This window comes from Hemicordylus capensis, chromosome 2 (genome assembly GCF_027244095.1).
Source record: "Hemicordylus capensis ecotype Gifberg chromosome 2, rHemCap1.1.pri, whole genome shotgun sequence".
NCBI lineage: Eukaryota > Metazoa > Chordata > Lepidosauria > Squamata > Cordylidae > Hemicordylus > Hemicordylus capensis.
In genome coordinates this window covers 284,823,513-284,842,339 of record NC_069658.1, presented here as the reverse complement: position 1 = coordinate 284,842,339, position 18,827 = coordinate 284,823,513, and the positions used below count along the sequence as shown (strand labels likewise).

General features: G+C 45.6%; 1 protein-coding gene across 1 annotated transcript; it reads left to right on the top strand.

The window, feature by feature from the left end:
* The first annotated feature begins 8,792 nt into the window (after positions 1-8,792).
* Positions 8,793-18,064, top strand: LOC128346776 (uncharacterized). The gene is made up of 3 exons (XM_053300452.1): positions 8,793-8,993; positions 12,325-12,389; positions 14,921-18,064. The coding sequence occupies exons 1-3, from the start codon at positions 8,953-8,955 to the stop codon at positions 15,484-15,486; spliced, it is 672 nt and encodes a 223-aa protein (XP_053156427.1). The 5' UTR covers positions 8,793-8,952; the 3' UTR covers positions 15,487-18,064.
* The last annotated feature ends 763 nt before the right edge of the window (positions 18,065-18,827 follow it).

Here is an 18,827-nt window from a genome sequence, read left to right as displayed (position 1 = left end):
TCCATGGTCCCTCTTCCTTGGATCTTCTCCTGAAGCATTGATGATGGCCCCAGGCATAGATGGAGTAATGAGGGCTGAGCTGAAAGGAAAGGCTATTTCCCAAAAAGCTTGAGGCCCATTCTCAAGATATGTTCAGACTCGTACATGAGTGTACCATGTACATAGGTACAAATCTGAACATAAGTACAGGTATTCACATGTTATGCTGAATGCAAGTACAGAAGAACACTTCCCATCTAAACAATGCATTTGAAGGGCCTGTAACCAGGTTCACTCTTAAAATGAACACAGGTACAATAATTCACACAAACACGTTTATGAGTGTACAGATATCTGTACGCTCATACAGCATAATGTCTGAATCAGGATTTTGTCAGCATTTAAATGTTCCCCTTTTGGTGATTTCTCAGGGGTCACTACTAGGGCTGTGCATTGAATCCGTGTGCTAATTGGCTCCAATGCAATGCAAGGCATGTTGGGGCAATTTTCATCAGAAATGATACTGAGGAAAATGTCCCCAACAGTGAAAACAGATTGGATGCAATCCTGCATCATTTTGGCATTGCACTGAACCTACTGGAGGATTGTACAGGCTTATTTTTCCTAAAGATGCAGTATTCCCTGAAGAAAGTGGGTGCCCAAATGGCAACTGCAGCAGCAGTGATTCAAATTATCGCCTTTCCTTCCATTTTCTCAGGCTAGAATTCACCAGGGTAGGAAGCAACATTATGATGTTGTGTCTATTCTTCTGGTGCATTACTGAGGCCAAAACTGGTCACACCCTGTAACTATAAGGCATGGACACTCCCCCGCCCCCAGTAATGTGCCAAGAAAAGGACACAATGGCCTGGTACATTCTAGGGTGATAAGATGGAGGGAAAGATAATTATTTGAATTGAGGCTGCTGAGGCTGCCTTCTGGTAGGGATGTGCACGGAACCACAGAAGCGTGGTCCGGCACTGGGGGGAGTGTCTCTTTAAGGGGGGGTGGTACTACTTACCCCCCCGCCGCCGCTTTTCCTCCTCTGGCGCTGGTGCTTCTAAAAACATTCTTGGGGCGGCAGAGTTCCTCGCTGCTGCTCTTGCCCCCGTCGTTGTCTCTCTAAGCCTTAAACTACGAAGAGCTGGTGGCACGCATGCACCCTTCGCGGTGCGCACGCTCGTTTCCGCTGCTGGTGCATGTGCGCCACCAGCTCTTCGTAGTTTAAGGCTTACAGAGACAACGACGGGGGCAGGGGCAGCAGGGAGGAACTCTGCCACCCCAAGAACGTTTTTAGAAGCACCAGCGCCGGAGGGGGAAGAGAGGTGGGGGGGTAAGTACTACTGCCTCCCCCTTAAAGAGACACTCCCCCGCCCTTCCGAACCACTGGACCGCCAGAATTCCGGACCGGTCCGGAGGCCTTTTCTATGGCCCTGGACCGGTCTGTGCACACCACTACCTTCTGGCAGTTGCATGCTTTGGGGGATGCCAGATCTTCAGTAAAATTACAGTCATCCCTTCCTGTCCTGGAAAACCTCACCATTGGCAAATTCCCAGTTGGTGAGGCATTAAAGTATATGGGAAACAGGGGTTTAGGGGAACCAAGACCACAAAAAGACGTAAAAAATAAAGGAAAAAATACCCCAAAAAATTGCTTTAAAAATTGCAACAAATCTTGTAATATCGCCAAGAGTCACCACGAAGAATGAGCAGATCAAACCTCTGGAAAATTTTTGAAACCTCCCCCCTCCCCCAATAACTCAAAGGCATTTTAAATTGGCAAGGCACAGCAAGGTCAGCAAGGGTCACCAAGAGGAATGAGCAGATCGAACCTCTGAACCCCAACAAATCACTGAACACACACCCCCATCACTAAAAAACCTTACCAACCATGGATACTTGGGTCGCGGTTGGCATGACCTGTCACAATTTCCTATTTACATATACTCAAAACTGCGGTTGGTACAACTGTGGTTGGCAAGGGATGACTGTAACCCCCAACCCGCACTCCATGCTTTGCATCATTGGCAAAGTATTAGTTCAGTGCAATCCAGGGCCACTGATGATTGAATGTACAATTTTATCATTACCAGGATAAGGCTATCTATCCTCATTCTGATAATGAGCACTTTGCACAGAACTAGTCACTACAAAGGCAATAACAGTGTTGTATTGCTAGAGTGATCCCTGATTGGCTAGGGTAGCCCCTGTGGCCAGAAAAGGAAGTATTGCCCTGACTCTAAATGGTTTTATTTTATTTTTTCATTTGCCATTGGCGATGTCATAGCAGAGCCAAATCTGACTGTCGTGTAGCATTGTGAGATCATCATGTACAGCATATGATCCCTAGTGTGGGGTTGGTGGGGGTGGTGTCTGTGGCTATGCAAGCTGTAAACACAGCAACAAACAGTATAGAAATAAGGATGTGAGGGCTCTGCCTTCCCCAGAATCAGTATGTTCAAGACAAAAAAGCAAGCTGGTTTGAGGTGGTCATTTTATTCAGATGCGCTTCTATTCAGAAGCCCAAATCACTCAGTTCTTCACAAGAGGGAAAGTGGATGGGAAGCTGTAATTCAGTCTTCTACACATATGGGTATCCATGTAGCACAACACATGTTACTGAAATGGGCCCCAGGCTCTATCCACTGGACTACATGCCTGACCTGGTATGGACTAGGGTTGTGAAGAAGTACAACAAGATTCCATAAAATATACTGTATTTTCAATAGCCCACTGCCTGCTTGGCCTGAGTCCAGAATAGGTTGGTGCCCCCCATTAAAACGGGGTGGCCTCACTTGCTGTATGTTAATGGGTCTCAAGTGCTTTCTTTGGTGTCAGGTTGCAGCACAGGTCAATTTGACCTGCACTGAAGCTCTTTGTGTGAGCACACCTTCAGCCAGCCTGAACATAAACATGTAATTTTGTTATGAAAGATGGTAATTTCTGAAATAATTACCTAAGGTGAAAGTCAGTGTCAGCTAATGCAAGAGGAGTTTTCTGTCAGCCTATTACCAAAGCAGCCCTTACCTTGGCTAGCTGCCTCCTGCTGCTTTCTAAACTCAGGCCGGTGAGAGGGATGGCAGGAGGGGGAAGGGAAGATTAGAAATGATAAATGGGGTTGAAACTGCATAAGGTCTTCGTAAAGTTTAATGAAAGATTTATCTCTGGAGGGTAATGTTCCTCTTTCTTTTACTGCAGCCAAAGTTTGATAACCCCTCATTGCGCATTTGATAAATTGCACCTTAAAGTCATAATGAAAATGACTAAGTGTGTATTTTTAGAGGGGGGAACCCAAAAGGATATAGAAAGGTATAGTTAACACAGGGGCATAAACACATACAAAGAAAGGTTCAGCTAATCCAGAGTTTTGATTCCAACATTGGCCAACATGACCAGTTAGATGAATCTAAAAGCACACAAGCATGTCTGGAACAGGGCTGTCCATAGGTAAGCAGGGTGACCGCCCCGGGCCCCGCTCTTTTAACCCCTATTAGAATTAACTGGAAGGGGGCCCCGCACTGGCTGATTTGTCCCAGGCCCCGCACCCTGCTAGGGCTCTCTAAAGGCAGCCCTGGTCTTGAAGGTGAGTGCCATCCTTCCTCTGGTACTCACAGAGGAACAGTAACTCTGACCCTGGAGACTATCATGGCTAATTCCAGAATAATGTCTCTCCCTCCACAGATGTGTCTTTCCACGTAATTAATTAAGCCAATTAAGCTAGTGGGCATCACGGGTAAGAATTCTGCACGACTGGGATTCTTACTGTCACAAGAGCCTACATGTTTAGAGTATTACGTTGTTCTTATGGCTGTTACTGGGGTTGGAAGGGCAGATGCGGGGGGGAGGCAAGGTTGAGCCTACCTCCCCCCCCCCTGATAATCACTCACACAATCCACACTGCTCTGAGCAGCGTGGATCTCTGGAGGCCAGGGAACCAACCCCCAGGTTTCCCTGAATGTAAGGAGCACCTAGCTCTGTGCCTGCTAGGGCTTTGTGCAGGCTGCAGCCTGAGCATGCACATGACCCCTACTTGGGTAAAAGGACGTACTTGTGTGAAAGGAATTGAACTGCAATCAAGACTGTTTAAGTCTTTGTTGGTATTGATTGCTGATACAATACTGTCATTTTAATGATACTACAGTGGATCATAGTGTTACTGCTGTTCAAAAACCAGCAGACAAATTGTTTTGTGGAAAGCTGACCTTTTACCATCTTTTAGTTATTATGGAAAATTCTTGTGTACCTATTTGCACACTGTCTGTCTCTCTGTCTGTCTATACACACACGCACATTCACACGCAAGCACATACACAGAGAAAGAAAGGCAGGGAGGCAGGGAGAGGAGGAAAGTACAGATATATCTTTTAAGCCACAGCTGAAATACAGGATAGTCCATGGACCCGTTAATAAGAGATATCCATTTGTACTTGGGCTTTTCTTTTAATGCAGCATCCAACAGACTAGGAAGTGGTGTGTGTGTGTGGAGAAAGCATATTTCTATATATTAAAAACTGAGGCCTGAAAGGAAACACTCACTCAATTCTATGTGCACATTAGTCTCTTCTGCCCCCCACCCCAGCTTTTATAGAGAACACATAAATGTGTTATTTTAGTTTTGCTCTCAGTAAGCTGTAAAATAAACTCCCATTTCAACATTTGGAGTCAACCTTCATGCAAGATAACATGAAGAAGAAGGACTCCCTGTTTTATTTTTGGTACACTAGGCAAAAACCTTGTGATCTGTCACAGCCCTATTTCCTAACCTGCTGTTCAAGGACCACCACTCTTTCTGCACCTACAAAGCATGCACAGGCATAACATTCTCTCCAAACATGGTTGTCATACTATGGAGATACTCAGGGCTCTGTTCTCCATGCTGTTTAACATCTACATAAAACTCCTGGGAGTTGCCATCAGGAGAAAGGTGAGGTGTCATCAGTATGTAATGATTCCCAACTCCTTTTCATCAAATTCAGATGACTCAGTAGAGGTGCTAAATCAGTGTCTGAGAACAACAATGAACTAGTTGGAGGGTCAATGAATGAAATTCAGCTTTATGATGAATACAATGAATATTCATATACCACTTTTCAACAAAAGTTTCAGAAGTGCTTTACAAATGAATGAATCAATGAATCAATCAATGAATCAATGAATCAATGAATGGCTCACAATCTAAAAAAGAAGCATAAGACAGACATCAGCAATAGCCACTGAAGGGATGCTGTGCTGGGGTGGTTAGGGCCAGTTGCTTACTCTCTACTAAATAAAGAGAATCACCAGTTTTAAAATATGCCTCTTTGCTCAGTTAGCTGGGGACAAAAGCTTCGACAAGACAGAAGTGCTGTTGGCAGCTGGTTGCTCTGATAAGTAAGGTGATGTTTCTCTTGTTCTCCATGAGGTTGTCATTCCCCTGGTGAAGCAGGTTCACAGCTCAGGTAGATCTGGTTCTCACTTTGGGTTCCCCGGATGGTATGAAACATATTCCAATCTCCCTAGACATTTATTAATTATTTAGATTTATATACCATCCCTTATCCTGGAACTCCAGAGTGGTGAACAACACATTAAAAACTACTGATATCACAAGCATAAGATTTCTTTAAAAACACACTCAAAATAATCAAATAGCTACAACCAACTGAAAGGAAATCAGAGAACTACTCATTAGCAGGGCAGTCTCCTCTGAACAACTGGAAGTGAGGGAGCCGAGCAGATTTAATCTAAAAGTGATTTCTAGAGTTTGGGGGCAATCACCAAGAAGGCCCTGTCCTGTAAACTCAACCAATGAACTTTAGGAGCTGTTGGCACACGGCACCTTCCATACTGTGTATTGATGGTGCGGTAGTATCTATATTATGACAATGAATGTACACAGGGATGCATTTTAAGATGACTTGAAAACTTGAATTAGTAGGAAATACAGTGGCTAGATTATCGAAGAAACTAGACACAGGGAACATATCTGACAGTGTTAAAACACCCCCACTGTGTTTCCAGGCACAATTCAGAATGAAAGTGTTTACCTTTAAAGTCATTTACAATTTGACACTTTGTTATCTAAATGGGGGCTATCAGCTGCAAAAATGGCAGCTGTGAAAAAAGCTAATTCCATGTTAGGAATCATTAGGAGGGGGATTGAAAATAAAAATGCTAATATTATTATGCCCTTATACAAATCTATGGTGCGGCCACCCACATCTGGAGTACTTCATACAGCTTTGGTCACCTTATCTTAAGAAGAATATTGTAGAACTGGAAAAGGTGCAGAAGAGGGCAACCAAAATGATCAGGGGCCTGGAGCACCTTTCTTATGAGGCTAGGCTACAGCATGTGGGGCTCTTTACCTTGGAAAAAAGGTGACTAAGGGGAGATATGATTGAAATGTATAAAATTATGCATGGAGTGGAGAGGGTAGACAGAAAGTTTTCTCCCTCTCTCAGAACACTAGAACCAGGGGTCACCCCATGAAACTGAAGATTGGGAAATTTAGGACTGACAAGTGGAAGTACTTTTTCACACAGTGCATAATTAATCTATGGAATTCCTTGCATGGGATGTGATGATGGCCACCAGCTTGGATGGCTTTAAAAGGGGCTTAGACAGATTCATGGAGGACAGGTCTATCAGTGGCTGCTAGTCTGATGGCTGTGGGCCATCTCCAGCCTCAGAGGTATGATGCCTCTCAATATCAGTTGCAGGGGAGCAACAGCAGGAGAGAGGCCATGCACATACCTCTTACCTGTGGGCTCCCCAGAGGCATCTGGTGGGCCACTGTGTGAAACAGGATGCTGAACTAGATGGGCCTTGTGCCTGATCCAGCATGGCTGTTCTTATATTCTATGTTCTAACCCTGGGTCCTGAGATGTTGTTGGACTACAAATCCCATCATCCCCCGCTACAATGGCCTTTTCCATCCCTGATCTAAAGGGCCATCTGCCCCCCCCCGCCCCAACACACCAAATAAACCTGCCTGGTTCTTGAGATCTTCTCACTGGACACCTTTTTCCATATCTCCACGACTTCAGAGATGATGCCGAGGAAAAGGGTCTTTTTCTGTAATGTCATTTGAGCTATGGAGCTCCCTTCTCAGGAGGTTCACCTGGCATGAACTTGATCCTGTTTTAGGTGTCAGGTTAAAATGACTTTATTTGCCGAGCCTTTCAGTTGGATGGTGATTAGAAATCTTATTGCTGCATTTATGTTTTATTATGACTGTTATAATTTAACAGTTCTGTGTTATTTATGCTGGTTTTGTTTTATGAATTTATAATGATTTAATGCTGTTTTATTATGAGTAGCATTCAGACTGTTAGTCATGGCTAAGTACCATTAAAATTAATGGACTTAGTCATGACTGACTTTGTCCAGATGCTACCCTATTTGTCAAATGGAAAGATAGGAAATCTCTCTTACTACTCAGTGATATATATAGCAGCTATACTGCCATCCTATACAACATATTTAAGATACCCCCACACTGCAGTATTGTCACTATCTCTTTATGTTTCTGCACTGGATTCCTGGCGATTGCCCATGTCTTTACATTTAAGGCCCTCCATGAATATACAGCAGCAGTGGTACCCACTGCTTATAAGGCTATGGCCTATAGTTTAGGGGTAAAGTCAGCTTGGGGACCTCCGAAAATATGAACTCACTAAACCAGTACTCTATGGAAACTCAGAATTTTTTGCATGTTCCACTTCCAACAAGAGCTCAAGGAATGGTTAAGTCATGCTTCCTGTTGTGTTTCTTCTGTAACATTAAAAAAGGAGCTTATATACCTTCCCAATGAAGAGATGTGGTGATTGCACTGTTAGTGTATCCCATCTCCAAGGGGAGATGAACAAGCTTTTCAGAGCTGTAGAAGAAGTCCTTCATGCTGCTGCCTTGCATTCTAGAGGTGTAAGTTGCTGTCTTATCCCAGAATAATCAGTATGTGTCTAGTGAGTCACTTGCATCTTGAGAGCTTCATGTGTGGGTCTCAGCATGTTCAGCAGGATGAACTACTGAATAGGAATTTAAAGAGACTCTTTAGTGTACATTTCAATGAGAGGTAACACAGTGATGTGTCCTTTTCAGCTTTTCAACATCTTCTCATCTCAAGAACCTCAGGAGGAGAAAGAGAATGCGGATGTACCTGGTGAGCAATCTGTGTTGTGGCTTTGGAGAGAAAAAATTATTGCATTCAAAAGACCAGAAGGAGAAAGGAAGCAGTTTCTTACTATGATCAGTTTAGAGCAGGGTTTCTTAATCTTGGGCCCCCAGATGTTGTTGGACTAAAATTCCCAGAATCCCCAGCCACAAAGGTCATGTCTGGGGATTCTGGGAGTTGTAGCCCAACAACATCTGGGGGCCCAAATTTAAGAAACCCTGGTTTAGAGTATATCCTGAAGAACCTATGAAGCTCAAAATGTACTAGATGTTCTTGGTGAATTTTTTACTTAGTTGTTTATATTAAAGACTACTGAGTGAAGGGGATTGTTTGCAAGAATTGAACATGTGCCCCATCAGATAATTTCCCAATAGGGAACAATGGGAAACTCAAAGAGATTAATATATCCTGAATGACTGGGCAGAAAACTAGAACTCCCAGGATAAGACTGATATGAAACACATGCATGTTTGTGGTGTACAAAGGTGCCCACCAGCTACATCTCTCCCCAGTGCTGAAGGATGACACTTTGACCCCACCTCTGCATGTGGCAGTTATGACATCACCTGTGGTTTCTCTGTTATGATGTGCTCATTGTCTCCTTGGTGATGGCTAAAGCTCAAAGGTCAGGCTCAGTGCAATGGAGGATGCAGGAGAAGAAGAAGCATCTCACAGGAGCAGCTTGATTCTTCTCCTACTATCCCCAAGAATAGATGGGATCATCTTGGCAAAACAGTTGTGCACCTTTTAAAGATACAAATGAGTAGTGAGAAGCTGCCATGTAAGAAGTATCTATTTGTTTTGAGCAGGAATTTGTAATGGTTGGGAGCAGTTTGAACCAAGCAATCCAGCAGATGAGGCAAGTATTTAAGCATCTCTAAATGCCTAATTCTTTTACTTTCTTCGTTTGGCTCTGTAAATAACCTTTGCCAAAGCTTAATTCGAGAGAGAGTAGGGGAAAAGATACTACATTGCCTGGAGAACAGAACAACTTGTGTAGGAAACTGCAGACAAATGGACAGCAATAAAACAACTTTCATTTTGGGAATCATCTTGAAAAGCTAAAAATTAAAATAATAGATTCCGGCAAGTTTAACAAAATAAGCTCATATAAAAAATCATGATGCAAGGTAAGGAATGATTCAAGATAAGGAACATAACTTGTATTGTTTCAGAAAAAGGGAAGTGAAAACCTTTAGATATTAATATCACCAACACAAAGGTAGGTGCTTTATTGCTAAAGAAAGCAGCTATTTGGTTTCTTTCCTAGAGAATGAGAGGCAACACCATAAAAACATGCTTTATTTGCAGGAAATGGCTTGGTTTGAAATGCATAGTTTTCAATCAGTTTAAGAAAGCAACAAACTTATAACAAGAAGTTATGATTATACACATCATTGGTTCACTCCTTAATTTTAAATGAATTTTTTAATGAAGTTTCTTACACTGTTTAAAAGTGTCATAACTGCTTTGTTTAATGGAAGAGAGTTTAAAAATGTTCTGGAGTTTAATCCCTCACTCTGTCTATTGTTCAAGTTTCATTTGAAGGAAGCTGCCCATTTCCTTGATACAAAAGGAGCAGAACCCAAATTTTTTGCACTCCATGTTGCACTCCAACTGCAGAATGGCTGGGCAGAATGTTCTTAAAATTCATATGGGAGTAGCACATGACATAGCTTTAAATGTGTGGAAGTTCAAGGACATCAGTCTATCCCCTGATTTTTAATGAATTGTTTTTTAATTTAAGCAATAAAAATCAATGGGTGGACTGAGCTTCCTGAATGTCCACACATTTAATGTATAGTCATGTAGAAACACCATATGAAATTTCAGAGCTTCCTGCCCAGATATTTGGAAATTATTAATATTTTTGAGTTTCCCACTAGTTCCTAAGGGGAAATTATGATTTAAGTCAGAAATGTGGGTGTAATTTTCCCCTAGTGGTGGCTTGTGCTCATTGCACACCTTTGCTCAACTTTAGATCCACCCCTGTTTCTTGCATATTCCAGATAGTACATTCAGGGTTTTATTTTAGTAACATAGTGTAGCTTATTTTGTTTCCAGCAGTCCTGCAATGGCCCTAGCTGTTTTTGATGCCCATCAGGCACCAGAAGGGGGAAATCTGACTTACACTGATGAACCTTGACCTTGCCTATTGCAATGCTGTGAGCCTACACTATGTATAAGGAACTAGGTGGAATCCATATTAATTCTGAACAGAATAGCTAATTTCTGCTAATAATGAATGTGACATTTTAGGAACGATAAAGGCAGCTTAAACTTTGCCAATTAAAAAGGACATCAGACTCTCAGAGGTTGAATTATAGGTGTATGCAAAATAGATAGGTCTTTATGAGGAACAAAGTGGCCTGTGGGATTCAGTAAGATCAGTACATTCTGCAAACACTGTAGTTTTATATACTTCTAGTAGTGCACTTTTAATTAGATGATTATGAAAAGGGCACACTGCTTTATGATGCATTAACCTTCCTCACAATTAGATACACAATGGGAGCAAAGATCTCAGAGATAATCTTGATGAAACCGTGCCACTACAAAGGAAGAGGAGGCAGCCGTTAGTGCCATTCTGCCTAAAGCAAGCATTTATCTTTGCAAAGAAAATGATTCAAGGATGTAGTCCTTAAAGCAAACAAACACATTTCAGCATATTTTAGGTAGTCTCCAGAGTAATTTCACACTAACATTCCAAGTGTTATTTCAAGAATATTTACTGGAGAAACCACCAGTGCAAAAGTGAAGAAGGTGAGTTAGAATAACAAGGAGTTTACACAGACAGCCCTGTGTCCTCAGTTTGTTCAAATCATTTACAGAAGCAAGCATGGCTCTTATAGTTCTCTTATTGATACAGATATTGTATGTGTACAGGTTGAGTATCCCTTATCTGGACTGTTTGGAACCAGAAGTGTTCCGGATTTCAGATTTTTCTGGATTTTGGAATATTTGCATAATGAGTTGTCTTGGGCATGGGATCCAGAGTACCAAAACAGTCGCCAACAGAGCAGGTGCCAAACTGAGCAAGGAGTGGAGGAGGAGGGCTTTCCTTTTCCCCTCTAGCGCCAAAGTGAGAACATCAAAAACATTAAAAAGCTTCACAATAAAAACAGAGCCGCAACTAGAGAGAATTACAGACAAAACCCCTGTTGAGGCAGAAACTCAGGTTTGCGCTGGTCAAGAAATGGTTAATAGGGTCTATAAGCTGCCTTGTTGTTAATTGCAAGTTGTTAAGGTCATAAATTAACTGGTCTGGATGGGATGCCAGCGAGAGGCCTCTCTCTCTGATATCTCCAGCTAGCCAAGCGTGTAAACTAACATTTTCAAGGACACGTCTGGAGGAAGAGTAGATAGTTTGCTTATCTATATGTAGAAGAAGAAAGGCTTAATTGTAATAGAGGAATGTTGCCAATTGTAATATGAGCATGATTACAGAGGCGTAACTAGGGAAAACGGTGCCCGGGGCAAGCACTGAAATGGCGCCCCCCCCACCGCGCCCCCAACATACTACATTATACTTAGGTTTTTCCTCACAAGCGCCCGCCGCCGCCGCCAAGCCAGGCCACTGACTGGCCGCCAGGTGCCAGCAAAGCAATGGGGGGGGCGCACAGGCGGCGCGGAAGGGACCGCTCGTGGGGAAGGGGGCACCGACGCGCTCCCTTGACTGCTGCAGCGCTGCTGCACTGAGCAGGAAACATTTGTATTAACAAAAAAATTTTAAAAATTTTTTAATAATTGGTCATGGCGGCGCCCCCCCACGTGACCAGAAAAGATGGCGCCCGGGGCACGTGCCCCCTGCCCCCCCTATAGTTACGCCTCTGCATGATTATAATAATTGTAATATGATTGATAAATGATGCTAACCAATGAAGATTGTATCCACTGAATCTTTATCTCAGGTTGGGAGCGATTCCACTGAGATCAAATTGCCAGGCAATAAATCTGTTTTCTCTCAATTCGCTGGTGTCAATTCTCGCACTCTGAACCCGAGCTAGGGAATTCTGCTACATATCCTGGGGGCTCTTATGTTCGGGATTTGAGGCTATTGCCTACATGCCTTGAGTGAGTGTGGAGGAGGTGACGGGCACCGTCCGTTGATAGGAGCTAGGTGTGCCAGAGCTCATTTGAGCTCTGCCCCGGTCAGCGGCGGTTCATGAGAGCCTCCTTCTCATCCTCAGGCTCTGGTCACACCAGCTGAGACAAACCAGAACAGGGAAACGGAGCTCCGTGATACAGGAACCAGGTGAGACACTGCGATATCGCACCGGGACACTGACCCCCCTCCTTAGAGGGAGAAGGAGGGATTGATCACCCCTCACGGGAGCTCGAGTAAACTCCAAAAAAGGGGAGTTGAAACCGCTACCCAGGTTTGTGGGAAGGGATAGCAGTGTGACTGGTTTGTGTGAATCTGATGGGCTGAGTTTGGAGGACCCCTCACAAGCGCATTTCTTAATCACGCGAGTGCATTTGAGTCGCTTACAGGGGCTTTTGAATCAGTTGTTTTGTCTGTCACCTTTGTGTGTGAACTTGCCAGACCCCTTACTGGCAGTCTGTATACCCTTCCCTTCATTGTCTCTGTCTGGATAGCTGTCTGAATCGTGGTGGGAAACACACAAAGAGCACACCCCTAGACAGTATGCTGAAGAGCTTCAAACCAGGCTTGGGAGGGCTCTGAGGGACTAGAGGCTACAGAGTCCCGAGAGCCAGAGGCCCAAGCCTGCCAGGACCGTGTGAAGCACTTGGGGTTCCACATCCCCAAGGCCAGTGGGAATTAGGAACACGGTAGGAAGGAGGCAGTTGCTTCTGCCCCAACTCAGAGCCAGAAAGGCAGGAGATTATGGGATCATCTTGATCCTGGCCAACTGAAGATGTTAGTAACCCAGAAGGTGTGGAATGTAGTTACAGAGGAACCAGGCCAAACCCCTACGTAGGTTCCAGGTTGGTCCCTGAGACCAAACGCCCTCCCCCATGGCTCAGGAGCTGTTGCAAGCAACAGGCAACCCTCTCTCATGAGGGCAGAGGCCCAGGCAAGCAGTCTGGGACCATTTGCCCAGCAGCGATGGAGGTAAATCTCAAGAGGAGAAGTGTAAGTTGCAGGGGTGGCGTAGATTCACTTGGAAAGATGCAAAGAGATAGAGATGTTTCAGGAGGCTTACTTGGTGCATGTGATGTAAAGGCTGGTTAATTGTTGGAAGGCAGATGGAAAGAGGCTGGTTTAGGAAAGGATAGGAAGGTGTGAAGTAATGAAGGTTTGGCATGTTGTTTTGAGTTGCTTGTTGTGAAGCCAGGAAGGTAATGTTTGGATGATTGTAGGATAAGGAGAGACAGACAGAAGGTGGAGAAGCATGTTGGAAGACCACCATCACAGGGGCCCCCGAGAGGCAGGAACCAGGAGACTTTGTCAGCCTGGCCTCCCCTTAGGAGGGCTAGGACAGACTGAGCACCCTTGACTTAGGCTCACGGGAGCCCATGGTCACCATCAGCGCAGGGGGCCAGAAGATAAGACACAGTAAGGAGATCCTCTGCCTCCCCAAGGTTGTTTGGTGTTCCCAGCAAGTGGCTGTTATGCACTGCAGAGGCCACCAAAGGGGGGATGGCAGGAAGGCACAAGGCAACAGGAGGGCTGACTAGGCAGCCCAAGGAGTGGCTGAGGGTCTGCAAGCAGATCCAGTCCGACAGGGGACCCTGTTGTCCAAACCCCCAGACCTCTGGGACCCACAGCACCCAGAGGATGAACTCAGATGGCTGAGTCACCAGCCAGGGACCAGGGGCTGGTTCCATCAGCCAGACAACAGGCAGGTAGTGCCCAGAGGGTTGGGACGCTTTGGTAGAACACTACCATTAGTCCACCCATGTGGGAAAAGTGGCCCTAGAAAGGCTACTGCAGGAGTCCCTACATGTCCACAGTATGTCTGCTTAGTGGAAAAAGCTTGTGCACGCTGCGTGACATGTGCCAGGATAGGGGCCCGTTGTGCTCCTTGGGGCTCAGGCAGTAGAGGCAGTCCCAATTTAGTATATCCAAATTGACTTCACTGATTTCCCCGGGCAGGGACCGTTCGCCAAGTCCCTGCACCTGCCCACACCAGCACGGGGTGTTGAAGCGCTCAACATACACGGAGGGAGAGAAGAGGTCATACCAAGATTTGGCCTCCCCCTCACAATTGAGTCCTGAGCCCTTGTTTGTGGCCAGGACCATCCAGCAGGTAGCCCAGGCTCTCCAACTACCTGGAAACTCCACACGAGCTGTAGGGCCCAGATCCTCAGTGAGAGTGGAATGCATGAACAGGATGATTAAGACCCAGTTGGTCAAATCATGCCAGGAGACCCACCTGGCCTGGCAAATTGCTCCCCAGCGTCTTTTCCCGCACCAGGGCCACTCCAGTTAAATTCACAGACATCTCCCTGTTGAGGCCCTGTATGGGAGCCTGCCACCCATTGTTTCTTGAGTGACCCCTGATCTGACCCAACTGGGGAACGCTAGAGTGGCAGGCCAGATCCGACAGCTGGGAAGCCAATTCAGGGGCCAAAAACCATGGATCCAGGAACAGGTCCCAGTCTCCTTGATGCCACAGTGCAACCGTTCTGGCCAGGGGACCAAGGCAGGCCCTCGGGCCCCTCCGATGGGACCTCATACAGTTCCATGGCCACACAGATGGCTGTCAAGGTGGGGGGAATTGCTGTCTGGATCCACTGGTCCCGCCTAAAATTAGCACCACATGAGTGGACCACTAAATCAGGTTCTAAAAGCACACTCCAACTCCGACTTCGCTGCAGGTGCCCTCGAACCCCAGGCCAACCCGAAGGAACCGAGGCTGAAGGCGAGACCTCTTCTCCCCACCGACCGGGACTGGTGGTGGACACAGGTCAAGATCGCGGGCATTGGCTCCCTGCTTCAATCCCACCGGAACCGGATTGTTGCACAGAGGGAAGAAAGAAGAAAGAAGAAACCAGCATCACCAGATCCCATGACCGGCTCCCCCGGTCTATCCTCAGTTACTGTAACCTCACATTCTGCTCCCCCAGGCTCCCCAGAGGCCCTAGTGTCTGTTAGGTTCAAGTGGGCGGGCAGTGCACCCATCCTAACTATGTTTTTGTTTCACCGCTGTGGGACCCTTCCTCACCTCAGCTTTCTGGCCTTATACTTCGCCTCCGGCCTGTCCCTCCCAGAGCAGGAGTCAGGGCCCAAAGGGGGGTGCAACCCTTGCTTGTGGATTACAACTGATGGCTGGAAGACCACTCAGACGTTGGTCTATCACAGCTCATACAGCTGCAATGGCACCAGCTCAACCTGCCGCCACGCTAACACCACTTACCAGGTGTGCACAGAGCTGGCTCCATAGTCTGCCACACCCCAGGCAGGCAGACCAAGTGGCAGCTCCAGTTGTATGGCCCAGATTCGGGGATGGGAGCTACCGCCTATAACCGACTCTTGAGGTATACCACCGTGCCCTCCCATGGCCAGGACAAGCCTTTGACCCTTTGCTTCGACACCTGTCATGCCACAGACCAGGACCCTGCTGGGATATATTGTGGAGGGATAGAATGGGAAAGAACCTACCGCACAGCCAGGTTCTATGTAGGTTTCCACAGGGCTAGTCTGAATAGGGCCCCCGCTCGTTCTGGGAAGTGGGACACGAACCGCCAGAGGTGGGTGAACACCTTGGGAGGCAAGGTTACCCACGGCCAAACAAAACCAGACTGCAAACACCATCGCTGCACCCCCCTCTGTCTCAGAATCACTCCTAACCAGGCCAAGAGTTCCTGGGTGCCAGTAGGAGAAGGAAATTATGAGGCTGAAGTTAGCATGGGGATTCATGTCCCTGGGGCCAGAGATCCAACCGGCCAAGTCCGGTTCCTGATGAAAGGGGACTGGGAGAAACCCACTGAACACCTTGTCCACACTACGTTCTGGAAAGAGATGGGCACAGTCATGGAAGTGCCAGCTGTTACCAAGAACCTGTTTGTGGACTTAGCAGAGCAAGTAGCCCTAAGCTTGAGTGTGACCGCTACGTTTGTGCAGGCACCAAGATGGGCGAACAGTGGCCCTGGGAGGCACGGGAGGTGGATTATGTCAACATAAGCAGAAGCCCGAATCTAACATGGACAGATCATCAGCGCCCCACCCAGTGGGCCCTCCAGAACTCCATCATAGGGTCCAGATGTTTTATTCGCCCGGCTGAGCGAATAAAACATCGAATATAACATCTCCACGGGGGCACTGGCCTGTGAGGCAGGGATGGTTTGCAACACCACTAGGAAGTGGATGGACTTCAATCATGCAGGCTCTAAGATCCCCCCCAACCCTTATAATCAGTCTACCCAGAAGAGTCTATATAATCTCTGGGAGGACCCCTGCGGGACCTCCAGCTCTTGGGAGGCTCCAGACCACCTGTATTGGATTTGTGGGACAGCTGCCTATGTCAGTTTGCCTCCAACTTGGGCAGGAACCTGCGTGCTGGGCACGATCAAACCCAGCTTTTCCCTCTTTCCCATAAGGGCAGGCGAACGACTAGGAGTCCCAGTCTATGAGAGCCGAGGGCGGGCCAAGCGGGGTCTTGGGTCACCCCTGAGAATAGGAAATTGGAAGGACAATGAATGGCCCCCTGAGAGGATAATACAGTACTATTGTCCCGCCACTTGGGCTCAAGATGGAAGCTACGGTTATCGAACTCCCATATACATGCTCAACCGCATTATTAGGCTACAAGCAGTGTTAGAGATAATTACAAATGAGACCTCTTTGGCTCTCAGCCTCCTAGCCACAACTAACACCCAGCTCCGCACAGCAGTGTACCAGAACTGTTTAGCACTAGACTATCTGCTAGCAATGGAGAGTGGTGTATGTGGCAAATTCAACCTGTCCAATTGTTGTATCTAGATCAATGACCAAGGGAAGGCCATAGAGGAGATCACTGATCGTATGCGCAAGCTAGCACATGTTCCTGTCCAGAACTGGCAAGGCCTAGACACCCCTGACTGGTTTGGGAATTGGTTTGAGTACTTTGGAGGTTTGAAAACAATGGTGGGGGGAGTTCTGATATTACTTTTGGGTTGCTTATTGATACCTTGTTTATTACCCTTGTTTATCTCCTCGGGGCGACAAGCCCTTGAGAGAATAGTGGTACGAAAAACAGCTGTTCACATCATGCCTTTGTACCAAGCACTGTCCAGAAAAACCTGAGTTGTAAGTGCCGTGCAGGGCGGCAAAGGGGGGAAATGAGGCAGAAACTCAGGTTTGCGCTGGTCAAGAAATGGTTAATAGGGTCTATAAGATGCCTTGTTGTTAATTGCAAGTTGTTAACGTCATAAATTAACTGGTCTGGATGGGATGCCAGCGAGAGGCCTCTCTCTCTGATATCTCCAGCTAGCCAAGCGTGTAAACTAACATTTTCAAGGATACGTCTGGAGGAAGAGTAGATAGTTTGCTTATCTATATGTAGAAGAAGAAAGGCTTAATTGTAATAGAGGAATGTTGCCAATTGTAATATAAGCATGATTAAAGAGCATGATTATATGATATATAGAGCCCCTGGTGGCGCAGTGGTAAAACTGCCGCCCTGTAACCAGAAGGTTACAAGTTCGATCCTGACCAGGGGCTCAAGGTTGAGTCAGCCTTCCATCCCTCCGAGGTCGGTAAAATGAGTACCCAGAATGTTGGGGGGCAATATGCTAAATCATTGTAAACCGCTTAGAGAGCTTCCAGCTATAGAGCGGTATATAAATGTAAGTGCTATTGCTATTGCTATGATTATAATAATTGTAATATGACGGATAAATGATGCTAACCAATGAAGATTGTATCCACTGAATGTAATTAAGATGAGTATAAGAACTGAACCTGGAATGTAATCTTTATCTCAGGTTGGGAGCGATTCCACTGAGATCAAATTGCCAGGCAATAAATCTGTTTTCTCTCAATTCGCTGGTGTCAATTCTCGCACTCTGAACCCGGGCTAGGGAATTCTGCTACACTGTCACTAACAGCCTTCTGAAATAAGTAAGTTTTGACTGCATGTTTAAAAGCAGCAAAACTGGGAATTTGTGAGTGAGTGAGCTGAGGTGTTTTTGTTTTTGTTTTTGTTACGGCATGGTGTCCAGATTTGGGGGCATTCTGGATTTCGGATGTCCGGAATAAGGGATACTCAACCTTTATAATTTGGTTTCTTGGCTTTTTTTAAAAAAGAAACTTGCAGTAATTTCTATTATATCCCATCAGATTTAAATCTGGAGCTTACAGGCAACTATCAACATCAACTATAAAAACAATTTATTACAATCTATAAACATCCCCATATATAACTTATATATATAATACAAACATATTACGTCCCACTCTACTATAACTTATTTCTCCCACAATTTACAAAATAAGATATTACTCAGAACACCTCAACAAGAAAGGCAGGGTGGCTGGACCTGACAGGGCTAATTTATGAATACACTCATATAACAAAAGTATAGTCCTGTACATCAAAAGTGTACCTTTATCAATTAATCTAAGCATCTATGTATCAGTGGCTTTTCTACTTGGAGTAACCCTGCTTCAATAAAATGTAGAAATGGAGACCATGAATGCAAGACTTCATATGTTTGGCTTGAAATAGCGAGGTCCCTGATTAAAACAAAATCTTATATTTCACAAATAGCTTCCAATATTTTCCATCCCAATGTTTCACCAGAG